Here is a 15,698-nt window from a genome sequence, read left to right as displayed (position 1 = left end):
TTTCTTGTGATCGGCAGAAAATGTCAGTTAGTGTTTTTATTATTTACAGAATACATTTCAAGTGTTTGTAATCGGAGCTTCATTGATTGGGTACCACTTCATTGTTAGGGTGCAGCTTTATACATGTTGGTTGGAGACTAATAAGTCAAATAACCTATGCTACACCAGGTTGGGCAAGTAGAAATGTTAAATAATATTTTGGTGGGATGAAAAGCGGGCATTTAAATGATCATTTTTCCTTTTATGTAGATGTTTCTTGAAGCTGGGAGAGTGGCAGCTCAGTCTGCAGGGCATCAACGAGAGCACCATCCCCAAGGTTCTGCAGTATTACAACCACTCCACTGAGCATGACCGCAACTGGTACAAGGTCAGTATCTCCCTTTTAACTCTAACCTTTCACTTTTGACTCTCTGCCCGCAGTAAAATCCCAGCTTTGTCGGCAGGAGGTTGCCATGACACTAATGTGTCACCAGGAAAACCTTAGAACCCATTGTATTGCCCTTGTACAAAACATGTCATAACATTGTTTAGTTTTTGTTTTTTGTCTGTCCACGGCTCATTGATTTTGCTCATCATATTGTTATATGTGCCTCTTCTGATGCATTAGACAGGGTTTCCGCGGTGTCTTAAAAAGTCTAAAATTTCAAAATCAAAATTTTAGGCCTTAAAAAGTCTTACATTTGCTGAAGTATTGTGTTCTAGGTCTTAAATAATTTTTTAACAGGTCTTAATTTTCCTACGTCAATGTCACACTACCTCTAATGCTCATTGAAATGTTCCTGCAGCGCTTTAGAATGTTTTTTTTATTTTTTATAATTTTTATTTTATTATTTTTTTTGACATCTGATTATTTATTTTTTTATGTCGTGATATAGGTCTTAAATTTCATTCATCTTGGTCTTAAAAAGTCTTAACTTTGACTTGGTGAAACCTGTAGAAACCCTGATTAGAGATATGAGGTGATGGAAGAGCTGGGAACAACTCTGCCTTTTCTTGTCCATGCCTGTGCTGCAGGCTACAGAGATGTCATGATATCCACATACCCCTCTCCCCATCCATCCTCACCAACGGCAACTCTTTGGATCAGTTGAATGTTTGGATGAGAATAATTACAGCCCGCTGGGAGATATCTGTCCCTCAGTAAACTGGAAAATTTCATCATGAACAAACGTGCAAGTCATTTCCAGTTACCTCTTCTTAGAAATCCAGTTTCACTCAGTTTGTACCATCTTTCTGCAGGCTTGGCATGCCTGGGCGGTAATGAACTTTGAGGCAGTGCTGCACTACAAACACCAGAACCAAGGACGTGACGAGAAGAAGAAGCTGCGACACGCTAGTGGTGCCAGTGCTAATAGTGAAGCCAGCAACAGCGACAGCGAGGTCGACAGCACTGACCACAGTCCTGTGCCCTCACCCGGCCAGAAAAAGGTCAATGAGGTGAGAGTCACAGAGAATGAAGCCCTCTACACACCCATCCTCATCGGCCATTCAGTGTTCTCCTCTTCTCCCAGTCCAACCAAGGTAGAAACAATTACTCAGAAAGCATAATTTTAAAGATACAACAACAAAAATACACTGCAAAAATTCTATCAAATTTTGCATAATGTTTGCTGTCTCCGGTAATGATAGAAAAATGACAATGACTGTCCAGACCTTGCCATCCCCACGTACAGTCAACACCAACAGTGCTGTATGTTCTCCAATATAGCTTTTTATTTTTTTTTTATTTTTTTGCATTAAAAAGCATCTGCCGTGTGCTGTCCCTCCACAGGACCTCTCAAAGACGTTGCTCCTCTACACAGTTCCTGCTGTTCAAGGTTTCTTCCGCTCCATTTCCCTGTCCAGAGGCAATAACCTGCAGGACACACTAAGGTGTGTTAAATGACTAACACACATTGGGCAAGTAGTCCAAACAAACAACCAAACAGTACCCATATTCATGGGCACCCAGCAGACGTGTTGTGTGGGGATAGGAGGACCTCTAGTGGTTGATTGTGATGTCATTATCCTTAATAATCAGGCAAGAAAAGATTTAGATTTAATTTAGTCTTTTATTGTTTGTATCGTTCAGGGTTCTGACTCTGTGGTTTGACTACGGTCATTGGCCTGAGGTGAACGAAGCCCTGGTGGAGGGTATCAAGACCATTCAAATAGACACCTGGCTCCAGGTAAAACATGCACGCACGCACGCGCACACACACACACACACACACACACACACACACACACTAAATGTTATATTTCACTGGTTACTGAGTTTTTATTTCGTTATCATTATCATTCTGCCTGTGCAGGTGATCCCTCAGCTCATAGCTCGAATTGACACTCCTCGAGCCCTGGTGGGTCGCCTCATCCACCAGCTGCTAACAGACATCGGACGGTATCATCCCCAAGTATGTCTGCTCACGCTACTGCTGATGTTGTTTCACAACAGAACCAAGAACACATTTGCTATGGTAACTCAAAGAAGTACTGTCAGAGATTGTTGGATTGTTCTGTGTTCCCCTCCAGGCTTTGATCTACCCGCTGACTGTGGCCTCCAAGTCCACCACAACAGCCCGCCACAATGCTGCTAACAAGATCCTGAAGAACATGTGTGAACACTGCAACACTCTGGTTCAGCAGGCCATCATGGTACAGAGATTTAATTGTTTCTATTTATCATCCTTAAATTTGAAAAGGTTTGTTCTTGTGGGTAAAATTGGAACTTTTGTTTGTCTGTTGTAACTGTGGATCAATTAACCAAGAATGTTTTTTTTTTTTTTTGTTTTTTTGTTTTTTTTTTACCTATCCTGACATGAATTATTAGAGCAAGAGCTCCTCTTCCTTGTCTCCTTATTTTTCTCCCACATTCAAGTTTAGTCTTTGGTCCGATTAAAAAAAAGAAAGTTGCAGTAGAAATATCTGTCAATCTGAATCAGAAAATCTCAACTGCTTCCATTGCCACTACTGTATACGGTACTGTCAAAAGGCTCTGAAAAGAATAAATTAAGTCCTGCCACTGCTGCATTGCAGGTATTTGTGCTTTCTGGGTTGCACTGATGTGTTGTCTGTTGTCTGAGGGATCAGAGGCTTGAACTAGTTTTTCTCCTTTTTTCTTTAGAAATGTCATATTTGTTATCTAGAAAGCTTAAAGTAATCAAAAATGTAGATACTGTATTATCCATGAAGACCAGGTGCCTGATATCTTATACCTCTGAGGTTTAAGGGGCAGTATCAGAAAACAGTCTGACCTTTTCATCTTTGTTTTTCTTCATCCAGGTGAGTGAAGAGCTTATCAGAGTGGCCATCTTGTGGCACGAGATGTGGCACGAGGGCCTTGAAGAGGCGTCACGTCTTTACTTTGGTGAGCGCAACGTCAAGGGCATGTTTGCTGTGCTGGAGCCTCTACATGCCATGATGGAGAGGGGACCACAGACCCTCAAAGAGACCTCTTTTAACCAGGTGCGTGCCATCCCATATTGGGGTTGACTTTAGTCTTGTTTTGTGCAACACCACAAACTAAAGCGTCTTCATGTCTTCTGTCCAACATAGATTAAAAGTTGCACGGCAGTCTTGTTGTGTGCAAAAATTAAACCACAAATTAGGCTGTGGTTTTTTTAATCTTTCGTTGTGACATTCAGTGGAAACTCGAATACAAATTCACTAAAGGAACATTTACTTCCTGAGCGCTGGAAAAAATAATGGGCTTAATATATGTACTTGAATTACATCCGTTATTAGATATCTTTCTGTTGATTAGTGTCAAAAAAGCGTCATTAAATCAAATCTGTTAAACAATGGGTTCATATTTTTGTAGGCATTGTAAAATTAACTCTGTTTATTTAATCACCACAAATTAAGTGTGAGTTTGTACACAGGACTACTGACTTCACAGCCATAAGTCATGCCAGTGACCCAGGCTCTCTGTTCAGATGTTTCCACTCAGGCTGCCGATGCAGATGTGCGCTATTAAAAACAAAATACTTACTGAAATCCTGGATTAATCAAGTTGGAACAGTAATGTTTATTGCCTTGACATTCAGTTTTATAGTCCTGCTGTGGCAAACCATATTTGTTTAATTGAATGAGTCATTGGACAGGGACAGAGTGTGTTTGTCTTACTCCATTCTACAGGCTTACGGCAGGGACTTGATGGAGGCTCAGGACTGGTGCAGGAAGTACATGCGGTCCGGAAACGTGAAAGACCTGACGCAGGCCTGGGACCTTTACTACCATGTATTTAGACGTATCTCCAAACAGCTGCCACAGGTGAGTGAAACTATAGAGTCACTGCACTGAATATGTTGTACTAGTTTCGTATAAACCTCATTCTGCGATTACTGTATGTACATGGACGTAATACTCTTAAGGCTCCTGGGAAAATTAGAGCTGACATCCTACTAGTTCTGCATTCCTATGTCCATTCCAATATCTTATCAGATGTGATGAGATACAATATATTTTTGCCTTTCATGTCCTGATTCTGTCTTAGTCATGTAAAGTGGCATATATTAGAAGATAATGATAGAGAAACAAGGGACTTCTTTCATTCTTCCCTTTCTGGGTGAAGTCATCAAACAAGATGCCAAAAATAGTGTTGAAAGATGTTGAAATATGTGATGAGACAGAGTGATGATGAAGTCAAAGAGGAATGGCAGAAGATCATAGAGTAGCACCACTCCTTTTAATATCATGCACTCAGTAGCCAGTAGCAGACAGCCGTTTTCTTGATAATTAAACTACTTTGTCCTTCACCGAAGATTCCAATATACGTAGTAGCTAAATACTCTTACAAACGCCCTCTGAGTAAATGGCTTACCAGGTCTTGTTGCTTCTGCAGTGAAGATGAAATGAAACTGATAGTCGTTCCTCGCAGAAATCATTGCGTTGTTGCAGAATAACACTAAAAACAGTTCTTTCAGGAGCTCCCTCATTTCACATAGCAAATGGAGATGGCAACACTATTTGACATTGTGGCATGGTCCTGCTGTCAGGGAAGCTCCCTGCTGTGACATTACAGTAAGCAGCATGAAATACATACAGCAACATAATAACATGCTGGGAGCATTTTATTCCTCCTCTGGGCATTAACATAGAAATAAACACTCTCCATAATGCATCCAAATGGCAGACCTAGAGCAGGTTGAGGCTGTGATAAGGCAACCATACATCAACATTCAGAATTTGCCTTTAATGCCGTTTAAATCACTGATGGTTGAATGCAAACAAGCAGAGAATGCATTTATGATAGACACACAGAGTGATTTACTAAACAACTTAAAACAACCAATGTCTGTAACATAAGGCACTGTTGACAGGAGCCGTTTTGCCAGTGCAGTGCAGGTTTAGTTTATTTTTCTTCTTTTTTTTTTTTTCTTTTTTTTTTACACATCAGACTTACAAACTAATTGCCTCTTCCCACCTCATCAACTTTCCATGCAGCTGACCTCCCTGGAGCTACAATATGTGTCTCCAAAGCTGCTGATGTGCCGGGACCTGGAGCTGGCAGTACCAGGCACTTATGATCCCAACCAGCCTATCATCCGCATCCAGTCCATCGCCGCCTCCCTGCAGGTCATCACCTCCAAGCAGCGCCCACGCAAACTCACCATCATGGGTAAGATTAGGAGAAAATTGCACAGGCCTTGTGGCTCTGAACCCATTATATTAGGAAAATGAATTAAACAATATCTGAAGTCAGAGTTGTATGCTTTCAGCAGGCGTGGGCCATCGCATTATTGAAAATTCAATATTAATAGAATCTTTACCCAAACACCAACAGCTCCAAGACCACTATTCATTTTGAATTTATCAGTCATGGCAAAGTCTTGTGTTAAACCTGTGATTAACTTAATACCATAATGAATCCCACCACACACAAAGAACTACTTTTTAAAAAACTCAATAGCCGGGGAGCTCATGTCATGAGTCATGTATTGTTTTTCAGATTCTATCCCGAGAGAAATTGTGCATTTGTCAGGAAACCTCTTCCAACACCGTTCCATTGGCATTCATTTGAATACAGAAATAAATAATTCTGACATTTTATCCCCTACTCGGCTTTTTGATGTAAAATACAAGACCGAAGTTCTTCTAAAATGGTACAGCACTGTAAAGTCACCTTGTCTTGAAGCGATATCCTCAGATTATCAATCACAAATGGTTCACCCTACTTCACTTTTCCACTGCACAATGTGATACCTTGTTCTGATGTATCCCATCAGTGTTACACAACGTACTCTGTAAAAGATTACAGCCAATAAATCAACTGACCTCTGGAGCAAGACTTCAGATTAAGACCTGTCACCCACTGCAGGCTGCTTAGATTTACTGTCAGCGCTCTGTCCCCCTAGTGACACACAATACATTGCTTACTGGGATTGTCATTAGGAGCAGACTGAGGACTCTGTCTTACTCGTTCCACTGGAAGAATCAGTTAACTCCATTAGAGGTAGTATGATAATTACAGTGAAATCATTGTGATGTGGTCTGTTGAGAATACTGAGGACAGTATAAGATAGTGGAACAATTAGATAAGTGACATCATATGTACTTCAGAGTTAAATACATTTTCCTCACTGTCATGCTGAAAACTTACTTACTTACTTACTTCTGCATAAGAGGATTGAGTTGACGGCACAGTTCATCCAGGTCATAGATACATATTTTCCAGTTGCCGCAGTCAACAGAACTGCATGTGAACTTCACAAGGTACTTTCAGTATGCATTTATAAAGCCATGTGTTTGTTCTGTGGGGTTCTTTTCCATGACAGAGTGATTATAACACAACCCCTCATATCTGTCTCTTTGGAGTGCCATTCCAAACCGAGGTTGACCATTAAGTGAGGGATTATTGGGACAAAGCTTACTATAAAAGTGATTTAATATGGGTTCACATGAAATCACTTATTGCCTGCTCAAACTTCCGAGACATTGCTTCAGGCGAAGGTAATGGAGATGCAGCTGCACAGCAGCAGGCGAGCACCCTGGAGAAAACAGCCAGTAGTGCCAAATCCAACCATATAATGTTCCTTATGCAATGCCTCAGCAGTTTTTGTTTGTTTGTGGCGCCCTCTACAGGCAGCAATGGCCATGAGTTCATGTTCCTGTTGAAGGGCCATGAGGACCTGAGGCAGGATGAGAGAGTTATGCAGCTGTTTGGTCTGGTCAACACACTTCTGGCCAATGACCCTGCGTCCTTACGCAAGAACCTCAGGTAGATACACATGTTTACACACACACACACACACACACACACACACACACACACACACACACACACACACACACAGTCTGAGGTATGGTACGTTTCTCACGTCTTGAGCACACACACTTTCATACTCTCACAGTTGTGGACATGAAGTTAAAAAAGGTATTGAAGCCTTGACAATGAATTGTGCGTTTGTTTGTGATTGTTATTGCTGTATGTTGCATTCACCAGCATTCAGCGCTACGCAGTGATCCCCCTATCCACCAACTCAGGCCTGATTGGCTGGGTGCCCCACTGTGACACCCTGCATGCCCTCATCAGAGACTACAGAGAGAAGAAAAAGATTTTGCTCAACATTGAACATCGCATCATGCTCAGGGTGAGGAACCACTAACATCAACCATTAGGTTTCTCCTTTCTGCCTTTTAATAACCGCAAACAGACCGCATATGCTTTTCCTGCCTACACATGTTTGTTTACATTATTGGAGCACAGTTTTCTCCGTTTAAATCTCAGTTAACTCACCTAGCAACATGTGTGAAACAATTACAGTGCATTCCCAGGACGGATTTGAATTATGTTATGTTATTAAATACGTGTGTGTATGTAAATGAGCATATGTCCTTGGATGTTATTCACTGTTTTGTGCCAACAGGTGTTTAATTCATGAAATGTATGTAAATTTGTTATTTTCATATAAAGCATCCACACTAAATACTAAATAGATTCATCAAAGCTGAGGAAGCGTCTTTTTTCATTACTCTTTAATGACAACACATTCACAGGTGCTTAATTGTCATGAATTAACTAGATATCTCTGCCTCAGAAATGCTCAATTAGGCATAGAGAGCACACACATACTGTACATAATCTTCCTCACTAAAATGTCACTACAAGAAATGAAAGTGCATCGGATTACATATTTTAATTTTTTTTAAGTTTTGTTGTAAAAGGCCTTTTTTTGTTTTGTTTTCAACAACGTTTTTATTGAATTTTTAGTAGTGCAATTATTAACTAGGCATAGATAAGAAACAAAAACACAAATAGGAGCAGAGACTTCAACAATAAGGGGCATAAATCAAAACAACAAGAAATGAGATATGTGTCCACAAATCTTTCTTGCAATTTTACTAGAGTAGATTTTTGTTAGTGCTGAGAAAAATATTTGAAAATCAAGTTAAACTTTATTTAAGTAAACTTTATTATTCCAAAAAAGGGAATGAGTGCTAACTCGCTATTTAATACAGTGAATAGGATATTTACCCGTAAGAATCATAAATTATTTTGAAATGGGTTTCTTAAACCTTTGGGGAAATCGATCACCTTGGTTGACATTTGGCAGAGACAGAGCGGGTTAAGACCCTGACATTCGCTGTGCGAAATGCTTACAGAGAGTGGTTTGATTGAAAACTGTACACTGAAGAAGAAATATCAAGGCTACGGGAGAAAGGCTGAGGGCTGGAGATCAAGTGCAATTGGTCCAAAATAGGATGATGACATCTTGTCCAATTGTGAAATGATTTACTGGTCAACAGGATGACTGACTGTGACCAGACAAGCAGGAAATGTCACTCACTCTCAGCCCCTCTGTCAGTTGCTGTAATCACAGAATAAAATAAAAAAATAAAAAAATATTTTATAAATATTTATAAAAATAAAATAAAATAAAACAGGGATTGAACCAATTGAATCCGTGTCCTGTGGAGTTGGGACATGTTAAATTCACTCAGATGTGAGAACAAATTGGCCATGTACACACTTTTGTTTTTTTGCTGGCATGTTTTAAATGTCATGAAGATGAATTTGATTTTCAACTGACTAATAGCGTTATTAATTATACGTTGCATTCAGTTTAAGCATTCTAAATGGCAAGATATTAAGCTGACCAGTCAGTCAGCCAGGCCATTAATCAGTTTTAGATAAAACATGAAGAAGATGGGAGAGGGAGACAATGATAGATTGTAGTTTTTTGGAGTTTCACTGTTTCTTTCTAAACCCAAAAACTTTATAGTTCATTTAAACTTAAAGTGTTATTACTTCCGCCAATATATCCATCACTTGAATTCATTTTTATTTTACTGTAGTAGGTATCAACGCAGTAAACATTCGGTATGAAGAGTCTGTCAACATAATTGATCTTAAATTCACAAAATAATATACTAACCTTCCAAAAGCATATCAGGTTAAAAAAATGAATCATCCTTTTTAATACATTCCTTGAGCTCTTCCATTCACTTTGAGGAGTCTTTAAATGTTTTTCAGTGCTCTCTGGCAGCCTCATATTTATGCACCATAAAGTTGTTTGACTTTTCATTTGAAATGCAAAATCCAGTATCGTTCCCTTGTAACTGGCATTAATGATTCTTGAATTTAACTTGTCTAAACTCGCTGCATGATATATTTATTCACATTTGAAGTGTGCTTTTGTAATGGGCTTTGTGTATTTCAGATGGCCCCAGACTACGACCACCTGACACTGATGGAGAAGGTGGAGGTGTTTGAACACGCCGTCAACAACACGGCTGGAGACGACCTGGCCAAGCTCTTGTGGCTGAAGAGCCCCAGCTCTGAGGTGAGAAACTCTGCCTCTTTACTCTGTCAGCACAGAGGACGATGATTGAGCGCACTTGATCTTTTCAGCATCCATCCTCACATTTCAGTGCTTCTGGGGTAAAATGTCAAGAGTGTTCAGTGATAGAAAAGATAGCATACAGATCCATGCATTGACATTTTTCCAAGAGGCTGGACTGGCAGAGGGAACATAGTGAGTATCCAGTCTAGGGGTGGGGGGGGGGGGGAAATCGCTACAGCATAGTATCGTGATATTTTTCCGTGGCAATACTGTATCGATACACAGACGCCAAGTATCGATATTTTATTATACATGTGTTGGTCAGTTGTCCACTTGACAATCCCATTTTGCAGCAATAAAATTGAAGTGAGATGAACAAACAAAGAAATGTATCTTTTTAGATAAAACAGATGTTGACAAAGTTTCCTTTTTGGGACATTGTTTGAAATTGGGGAAAAAAATTTAAGTTGAAAAAAACGTCATAAATTGCAATATATTGCAGATTATTGCAATATGTTTAAAATTGCAATAATATTGTATCGTGACATAAGTATCGTGATGATATCGTATCGTGAGGCCTCTGGTGATTCCCACCCCTAATCCAGTCTCTCACTTTTCTAAATATTTTAGGTAAATACAGTAGAATTTAAATAAAAGAAGAATCTTTTTTCTGGGTTGTGTGTCCTACTTTCAAACCACTGACTTAGCAGGACTTAACAAACCTTCAAATTGAATACATTTTTAGGAACATTAGTACCTTGTGTTCCTGATGTTCTGCATGTTCAAGTGTCTGGAAAGTTGTATCAAGCTGCCCGCCAGAGATTTCTGTGCCATTTACTAGAAGAGCTCTCATAATGCAGATGTTGTCTCTCCTCCAGGTGTGGTTCGACAGGAGGACCAATTACACACGCTCCCTGGCTGTGATGTCCATGGTGGGCTACATCCTCGGACTGGGTGACAGGTGAGTTTCTCAGCCAAAAGGTTGAAGTCTTTCATTATTTCCAACACATTGTTAGAAGAATAATAATAATGACAGTTATCCTGTTTCTATTCTCCAGGCATCCATCCAACTTGATGTTAGATCGGTTAAGCGGCAAGATCCTCCACATTGACTTTGGAGACTGTTTTGAGGTAAGAGGAGATTTTCTTTCAAAACGTTATCCACAGATTATTTTTTTTCATTTATCCGAGACTGACCCTTATTACAACATACAACAGGTCGCCATGACCAGAGAGAAGTTCCCTGAAAAGATCCCATTCAGACTGACGAGGATGCTGACCAACGCCATGGAGGTATGCATCTCTGCGGCATCTTATGCTGTGATAAACACACTAAACACAACAGCGTGTTAGTATTACTGCGTGTGGGATAGCTTAAAGCAACCGCAGGAGTGTATCGCTTCTAGCCTGGTTGTAACTGAGAGTGGGTCTGGGCAAGCTTCATTCACAGCTCATTTCCAAAGGGGCGTCACCAACGGATGCCGCTCAAATGCCTCTGGGCGCAATTGGATAGTCCTTCAACCAATCAGACCAACGATCCGGGTGACGGAGCAGCGGCATCGGGTTGCTGCGCTACGGTGGCCGTCATGTTGAATGTAAACAAAAAGGTGCTTGCCGTCACTGTGCTATCGTCATCGTGTAAAGCCCGCCTCAATGGTTGTGATTGGTGCCTCGATTTGGAAAAATTGGAAATGGGCTCGAATGGGCTCTTGGCCAGAAATTGTCAATGTCAAATTTGCCGGACGTTCGTCAGGGTTTTCCCAGGCTAGTTCGCTTGAGCTTGGAAAGTCAAAAACTCTTTTTTAATGAGTTTTTATTTTTTCTTAGTGTTAAAGTCCCCCACATTAAAGCTATAAATACTCCTACCCATACTACTGGAACTAAACCGAATCCTGTCTGAGCTTTTCCTCCTGTGTCTTCCGTGTTTTAGTCAGAATAATAATTAATCTTTTTCGAATGTGCAGCATTTTATCAGAAGTCATATCTCACTGTGCCTTGTATTTATTGAGCAAATGAGAAAAAGCATTACACATCAAAGCATTAAGAAATAAAATTCAATATTTTAAGAGGTTTAAGTTGTATTGTCTCTTAAATAACTTAAATTATGTTTAAAAAGGGGTTTAAAGCCAAATTCTAGGATCTAAATATAAACAAAAAGGTTGCACCTCTACAAAACCTCAAACACCAGATTGGATCCTCCTCTTAACTACCAAAAAAATCTTTAATGTACAAACACAAGACAGAAACCTAACCTGATGTTATGAAAGTTTATTTTTTTCATCAGTAACATTTCCATCTGATTGTGTGGCAGGTGACAGGCTTGGACGGTAACTACCGGATCACCTGCCACACAGTGATGGAGGTGCTGAGGGAGCACCGGGACAGTGTCATGGCTGTGCTGGAGGCCTTCGTCTACGACCCGCTGCTCAACTGGAGGCTCATGGACAGTAAGAGATCATCAGCATGGTCAAAACTTCAGGAAAGGAACACGCACAACTGAAAATACAGACAAAAATAACCACGACAGCATCACATGACAATAACAATAAACAGAATGAGAAAAAGATCAGCCCAGAAAAATACATTTTGCGACAGTCAGCGCAAATTACTCTACAAACTCCTTTTTTGAAGTGGTTGAGAGTTTGGAGCATTGCAAGTAATCAGATGGGGCTAAAAAGCTAAAGTGCTTTCACTAGTAAAACTAGTACACTAGTAAAATGGAAATCTATTTGGCTCGTATTTGGGAGAGAAATTAACCAAATGCTTGAAGTGGTGTAGACATCTAAAGGTCGTTGGTTAATTCAAGTAAATGAATATCTCTGGCACTCTATCAACGAATACTGTCAAGGTTGCCTTAAGCAAGGCATTTTATCCACATGCTAGAGTTCAACAGCTTATTGTAAATGAGAGTCAGTGTTTTCAGTTTAATACAGCTTTTGATCATTAATTGTTAAATCGTTATAAAATTATTTAAAAAATACTTAATTTAACTATTTATAGTTTCTGACTTACTCCCAGAGTCTGCAGGATGCATTAGTGGGCCCATTTTCTCTTTTCTCTTAATTTATTTCTACAATTCAACCAGATCTGGTTTACAGTGAATATCAGAGCCTTAACTACTTGTAAAGGTTAGAAAAGAGCTTCATTCTTCTGCATTTATAAAGGTCAGAACAATGCTGCTGCTTTCTGTGTGATGGATGAAAAATAGAATATAGTACAGTAATTGTCACGTTGAGGGGGAAAAAAAGACTCACTCACACACCTTTTCTGTTTCACCCACAGCAAACACCAAAGGCAACAAGCGCTCCCGCACCAGGACCGACTCGTACACTGCTGGACAGTCAGTGGGTGAGTCTACAGTACAAACTGTAGCCATGTTTTCTACCTAATAATGTAAGAATGTGTTTGAACCTGTGTGACGGTGTCCTTTGCAGAGGCTCTTGAGGGAATAGACCTTGGAGAGACCACACACAAGAAACCAGGGACCACAGTTCCTGAATCCATCCACTCCTTCAGTGAGTTGCCAGCTCATTCTGTCATCCATGGATTAAATGTTGAAGCCTTTTGTTTTTTTTCTCCGCTTGTTCTACTACAACAATACTAAGCTCTCTTGCTGTCATAAGTGATTGGTGCAACTGCTGTGCTATTGTAAGGCAGCACTTAAGTTCACATTGATTTGAGCTGCAAAGAAGCTTGGTGTAGAGCACTTGCTTTTTCTTAAGTTGTTAGTAGTTGATGCCAGCGTGTTTTTATTTATTTATTTTTTTTAGTTGGAGACGGTTTGGTACAACCTGAGGCACTCAACAAGAAAGCCATTCAGATTATCAACAGAGTAAGAGACAAACTTACAGGTAAGTTCTGCAGCACTCAACAAGTGCTGCCAAGGTAAATATAGTTGTACAAAAAGCTGCTATTTGTCCTTTTTATTCTATCTTTCCGCACCAGCTTCTGCAGGAAATACAGATATCTTTGTATCATTGTTAAAATTCCTCAGGTCGAATGTAAATAAAAAAATGTAAATCGTAAATTACCATGTAAACAAAGGTGAAATTCTTTATTGTGAAATAAGTACGTGGTAAAATATTTATTCACTCAAAGACTGCAATGTTTTAGAGCAGAAATGCTGTACAGAAAAATGTCCAATTATCAGAAGTTTGACTCATACTTTACCTTCTTCAATCATGTTATTATACTGTAGGCTAACCCATCTTTTTCTGTAGCCAGGTCTTGGTCAATCCTAAAAATACCTCGGTGTCACTGATTAAAGTTCTTGAAACGGAAGCGATTCAAGCCTGACCAGATTGAATTTTCTGGTAAAGGTCTAGTATTTTGATGAGAGTTTGTTCCCTGCAGGTCGAGACTTTTCTCATGATGAGACACTGGATGTGGCAACACAAGTGGAGCTCCTAATCAAGCAGGCCACTTCACATGAAAACCTGTGCCAGTGCTACATTGGATGGTCAGTACTGCTGCTTCAGCTTGCTGCTGTTTTTTTACCAGACAATTGTTTGCGTCTGGTATTTTCTGCCTTCAAATTTAATTAGGCCAGTGATGTAGGGCAGCAGAAATCCACCTAAAAACTGTTTAAGCTGACCTTAAATATGGTGATGTAAGTTTATTGCATACATTTTTTTTAAGTGTATTTGGCTTTTGTTTATATGATGCTTGTTTATGATAACCCCATTCGCAGATCATTTTGTAATTTTCCCACATTTTTGAGTGTATTACTACATCACTGGTGTACAGGAGATGAAGTAGAATGAGAGGCATCGAGGCTTTGCTTGACTTAAGTGAGTCATTACTTTTTCTTTCTTCAGGTGTCCATTTTGGTGAAGAACCGTCTCCGGCAGACAAAGTTACACTTGACATTTTTTCTCACTGGTAAACCAAGAAGAAGTACTCAAATACATGGATATCCACTGAAATATGTACTTAAGACAGTGCAGAGCCTTTGCAAAAGATATTCTTTTTGTTATTGTAATGATCCGATTTTCCAGTGGCGTGTTTTAAGTTCATTAGAGAGTATCTTAAGAGCTCAGTTTTTACCTGGTGATTATAATTTAACTTCCAATGACTTCCCTGGCTTTTAACCATACCACCATAATCACTTGCTTAAAGCTTTCTACGGAGGCCATATTGTAATTATGACATTTCTTACTTCACACACTGTATTAAAAACCCACTAGTCTCTTGTATCATTGTGTATTAATGTGACAAATTTCAATAACATAGTATGCCTTTAACTAACTTAAACATTCTTTAAAGTTTACTCATGACAAAATAGAAGTCAAATTTGATTTGAAATGATCATAATGTACTGTATGGGCATTTGTGTGCCATTAAACTCTGTACAGATACCACTGTGACTGCACTGTGTTCATTTGACAGGACACACCTCTTTTAGTTGCATTAGACACGTAGTAGACATTTTCATCTTTTGCCTATCTTCTCCATTAAAAAAAAAGGGGTGTAATGCTCCCCATGTTTTTCTTTGAGTGCCCACAGAGGGCACTCTGACTCCTAATATGATCCTTCTTCATCTTTTCAGGAAATACTTTGAGAAAGGATGCACTCATCAGGCCAGAGATGATGAGATCAGACTAGATTCTCATCTGAAACCAGAACAAAAAAAAAGAAATAATCTGGATTTTCGATTCAAATGCAGTCCTTGACAGAACGAAAACCGAATCAGATGTAGCAAATTGCAGAGGCAGGAGGGGAGACAACTATTAATTTAGTTTCCCTGGGCTGTTATCTGGTCAATGCAAGGTAGCTTCTATTATACTTGTGCTCATTGCTATTCCCCCTCTCATTCTCCATTTATTTCTTTCCTGCATTCTCCTCTGAAGGTTAATTACTTATAGATAGTTAAGGATTACAGATCAACAAAAAGCAGCCCATTGATCTCTTCCCTGCCGTACCCACCTCTGCAAT

The 15,698-nt window shown here is 39.6% G+C and overlaps 1 protein-coding gene across 2 annotated transcripts in view; it reads left to right on the top strand.

Moving 5' to 3' along the window:
• mtor (mechanistic target of rapamycin kinase) overlaps positions 1–15,124 on the top strand; it is a 95,730-nt gene extending 80,606 nt beyond the window's left edge. Inside the window, exons 38-58 of one of the 2 annotated variants that reach the window (XM_031286197.2) lie at positions 250–367; positions 1,240–1,437; positions 1,772–1,872; positions 2,072–2,168; positions 2,295–2,393; positions 2,512–2,634; positions 3,262–3,444; positions 4,117–4,251; positions 5,425–5,599; positions 7,063–7,198; positions 7,424–7,571; positions 9,642–9,764; positions 10,643–10,725; positions 10,823–10,895; positions 10,983–11,057; positions 12,076–12,211; positions 13,047–13,112; positions 13,199–13,279; positions 13,535–13,615; positions 14,118–14,223; positions 14,582–15,124. In XM_031286197.2, coding sequence (XP_031142057.1) covers positions 250–367; positions 1,240–1,437; positions 1,772–1,872; positions 2,072–2,168; positions 2,295–2,393; positions 2,512–2,634; positions 3,262–3,444; positions 4,117–4,251; positions 5,425–5,599; positions 7,063–7,198; positions 7,424–7,571; positions 9,642–9,764; positions 10,643–10,725; positions 10,823–10,895; positions 10,983–11,057; positions 12,076–12,211; positions 13,047–13,112; positions 13,199–13,279; positions 13,535–13,615; positions 14,118–14,223; positions 14,582–14,597 — 2,353 coding nt within the window. In that variant the 3' untranslated portion in view covers positions 14,598–15,124. Of the gene's footprint in view, positions 1–249; positions 368–1,239; positions 1,522–1,771; positions 1,873–2,071; positions 2,169–2,294; positions 2,394–2,511; positions 2,635–3,261; positions 3,445–4,116; positions 4,252–5,424; positions 5,600–7,062; positions 7,199–7,423; positions 7,572–9,641; positions 9,765–10,642; positions 10,726–10,822; positions 10,896–10,982; positions 11,058–12,075; positions 12,212–13,046; positions 13,113–13,198; positions 13,280–13,534; positions 13,616–14,117; positions 14,224–14,581 lie in introns of both variants that reach the window. The other variant, XM_031286196.2, reaches the window with a different exon arrangement.
• Positions 15,125–15,698: the final 574 nt, after the last annotated feature.

Source organism: Sander lucioperca, chromosome 12, assembly GCF_008315115.2.
Source record: "Sander lucioperca isolate FBNREF2018 chromosome 12, SLUC_FBN_1.2, whole genome shotgun sequence".
NCBI classification, from domain to species: Eukaryota; Metazoa; Chordata; class Actinopteri; order Perciformes; family Percidae; genus Sander; species Sander lucioperca.
Note: the sequence above shows the minus strand (reverse complement) of the source record. Positions and strands in the feature narration are given on the sequence as shown.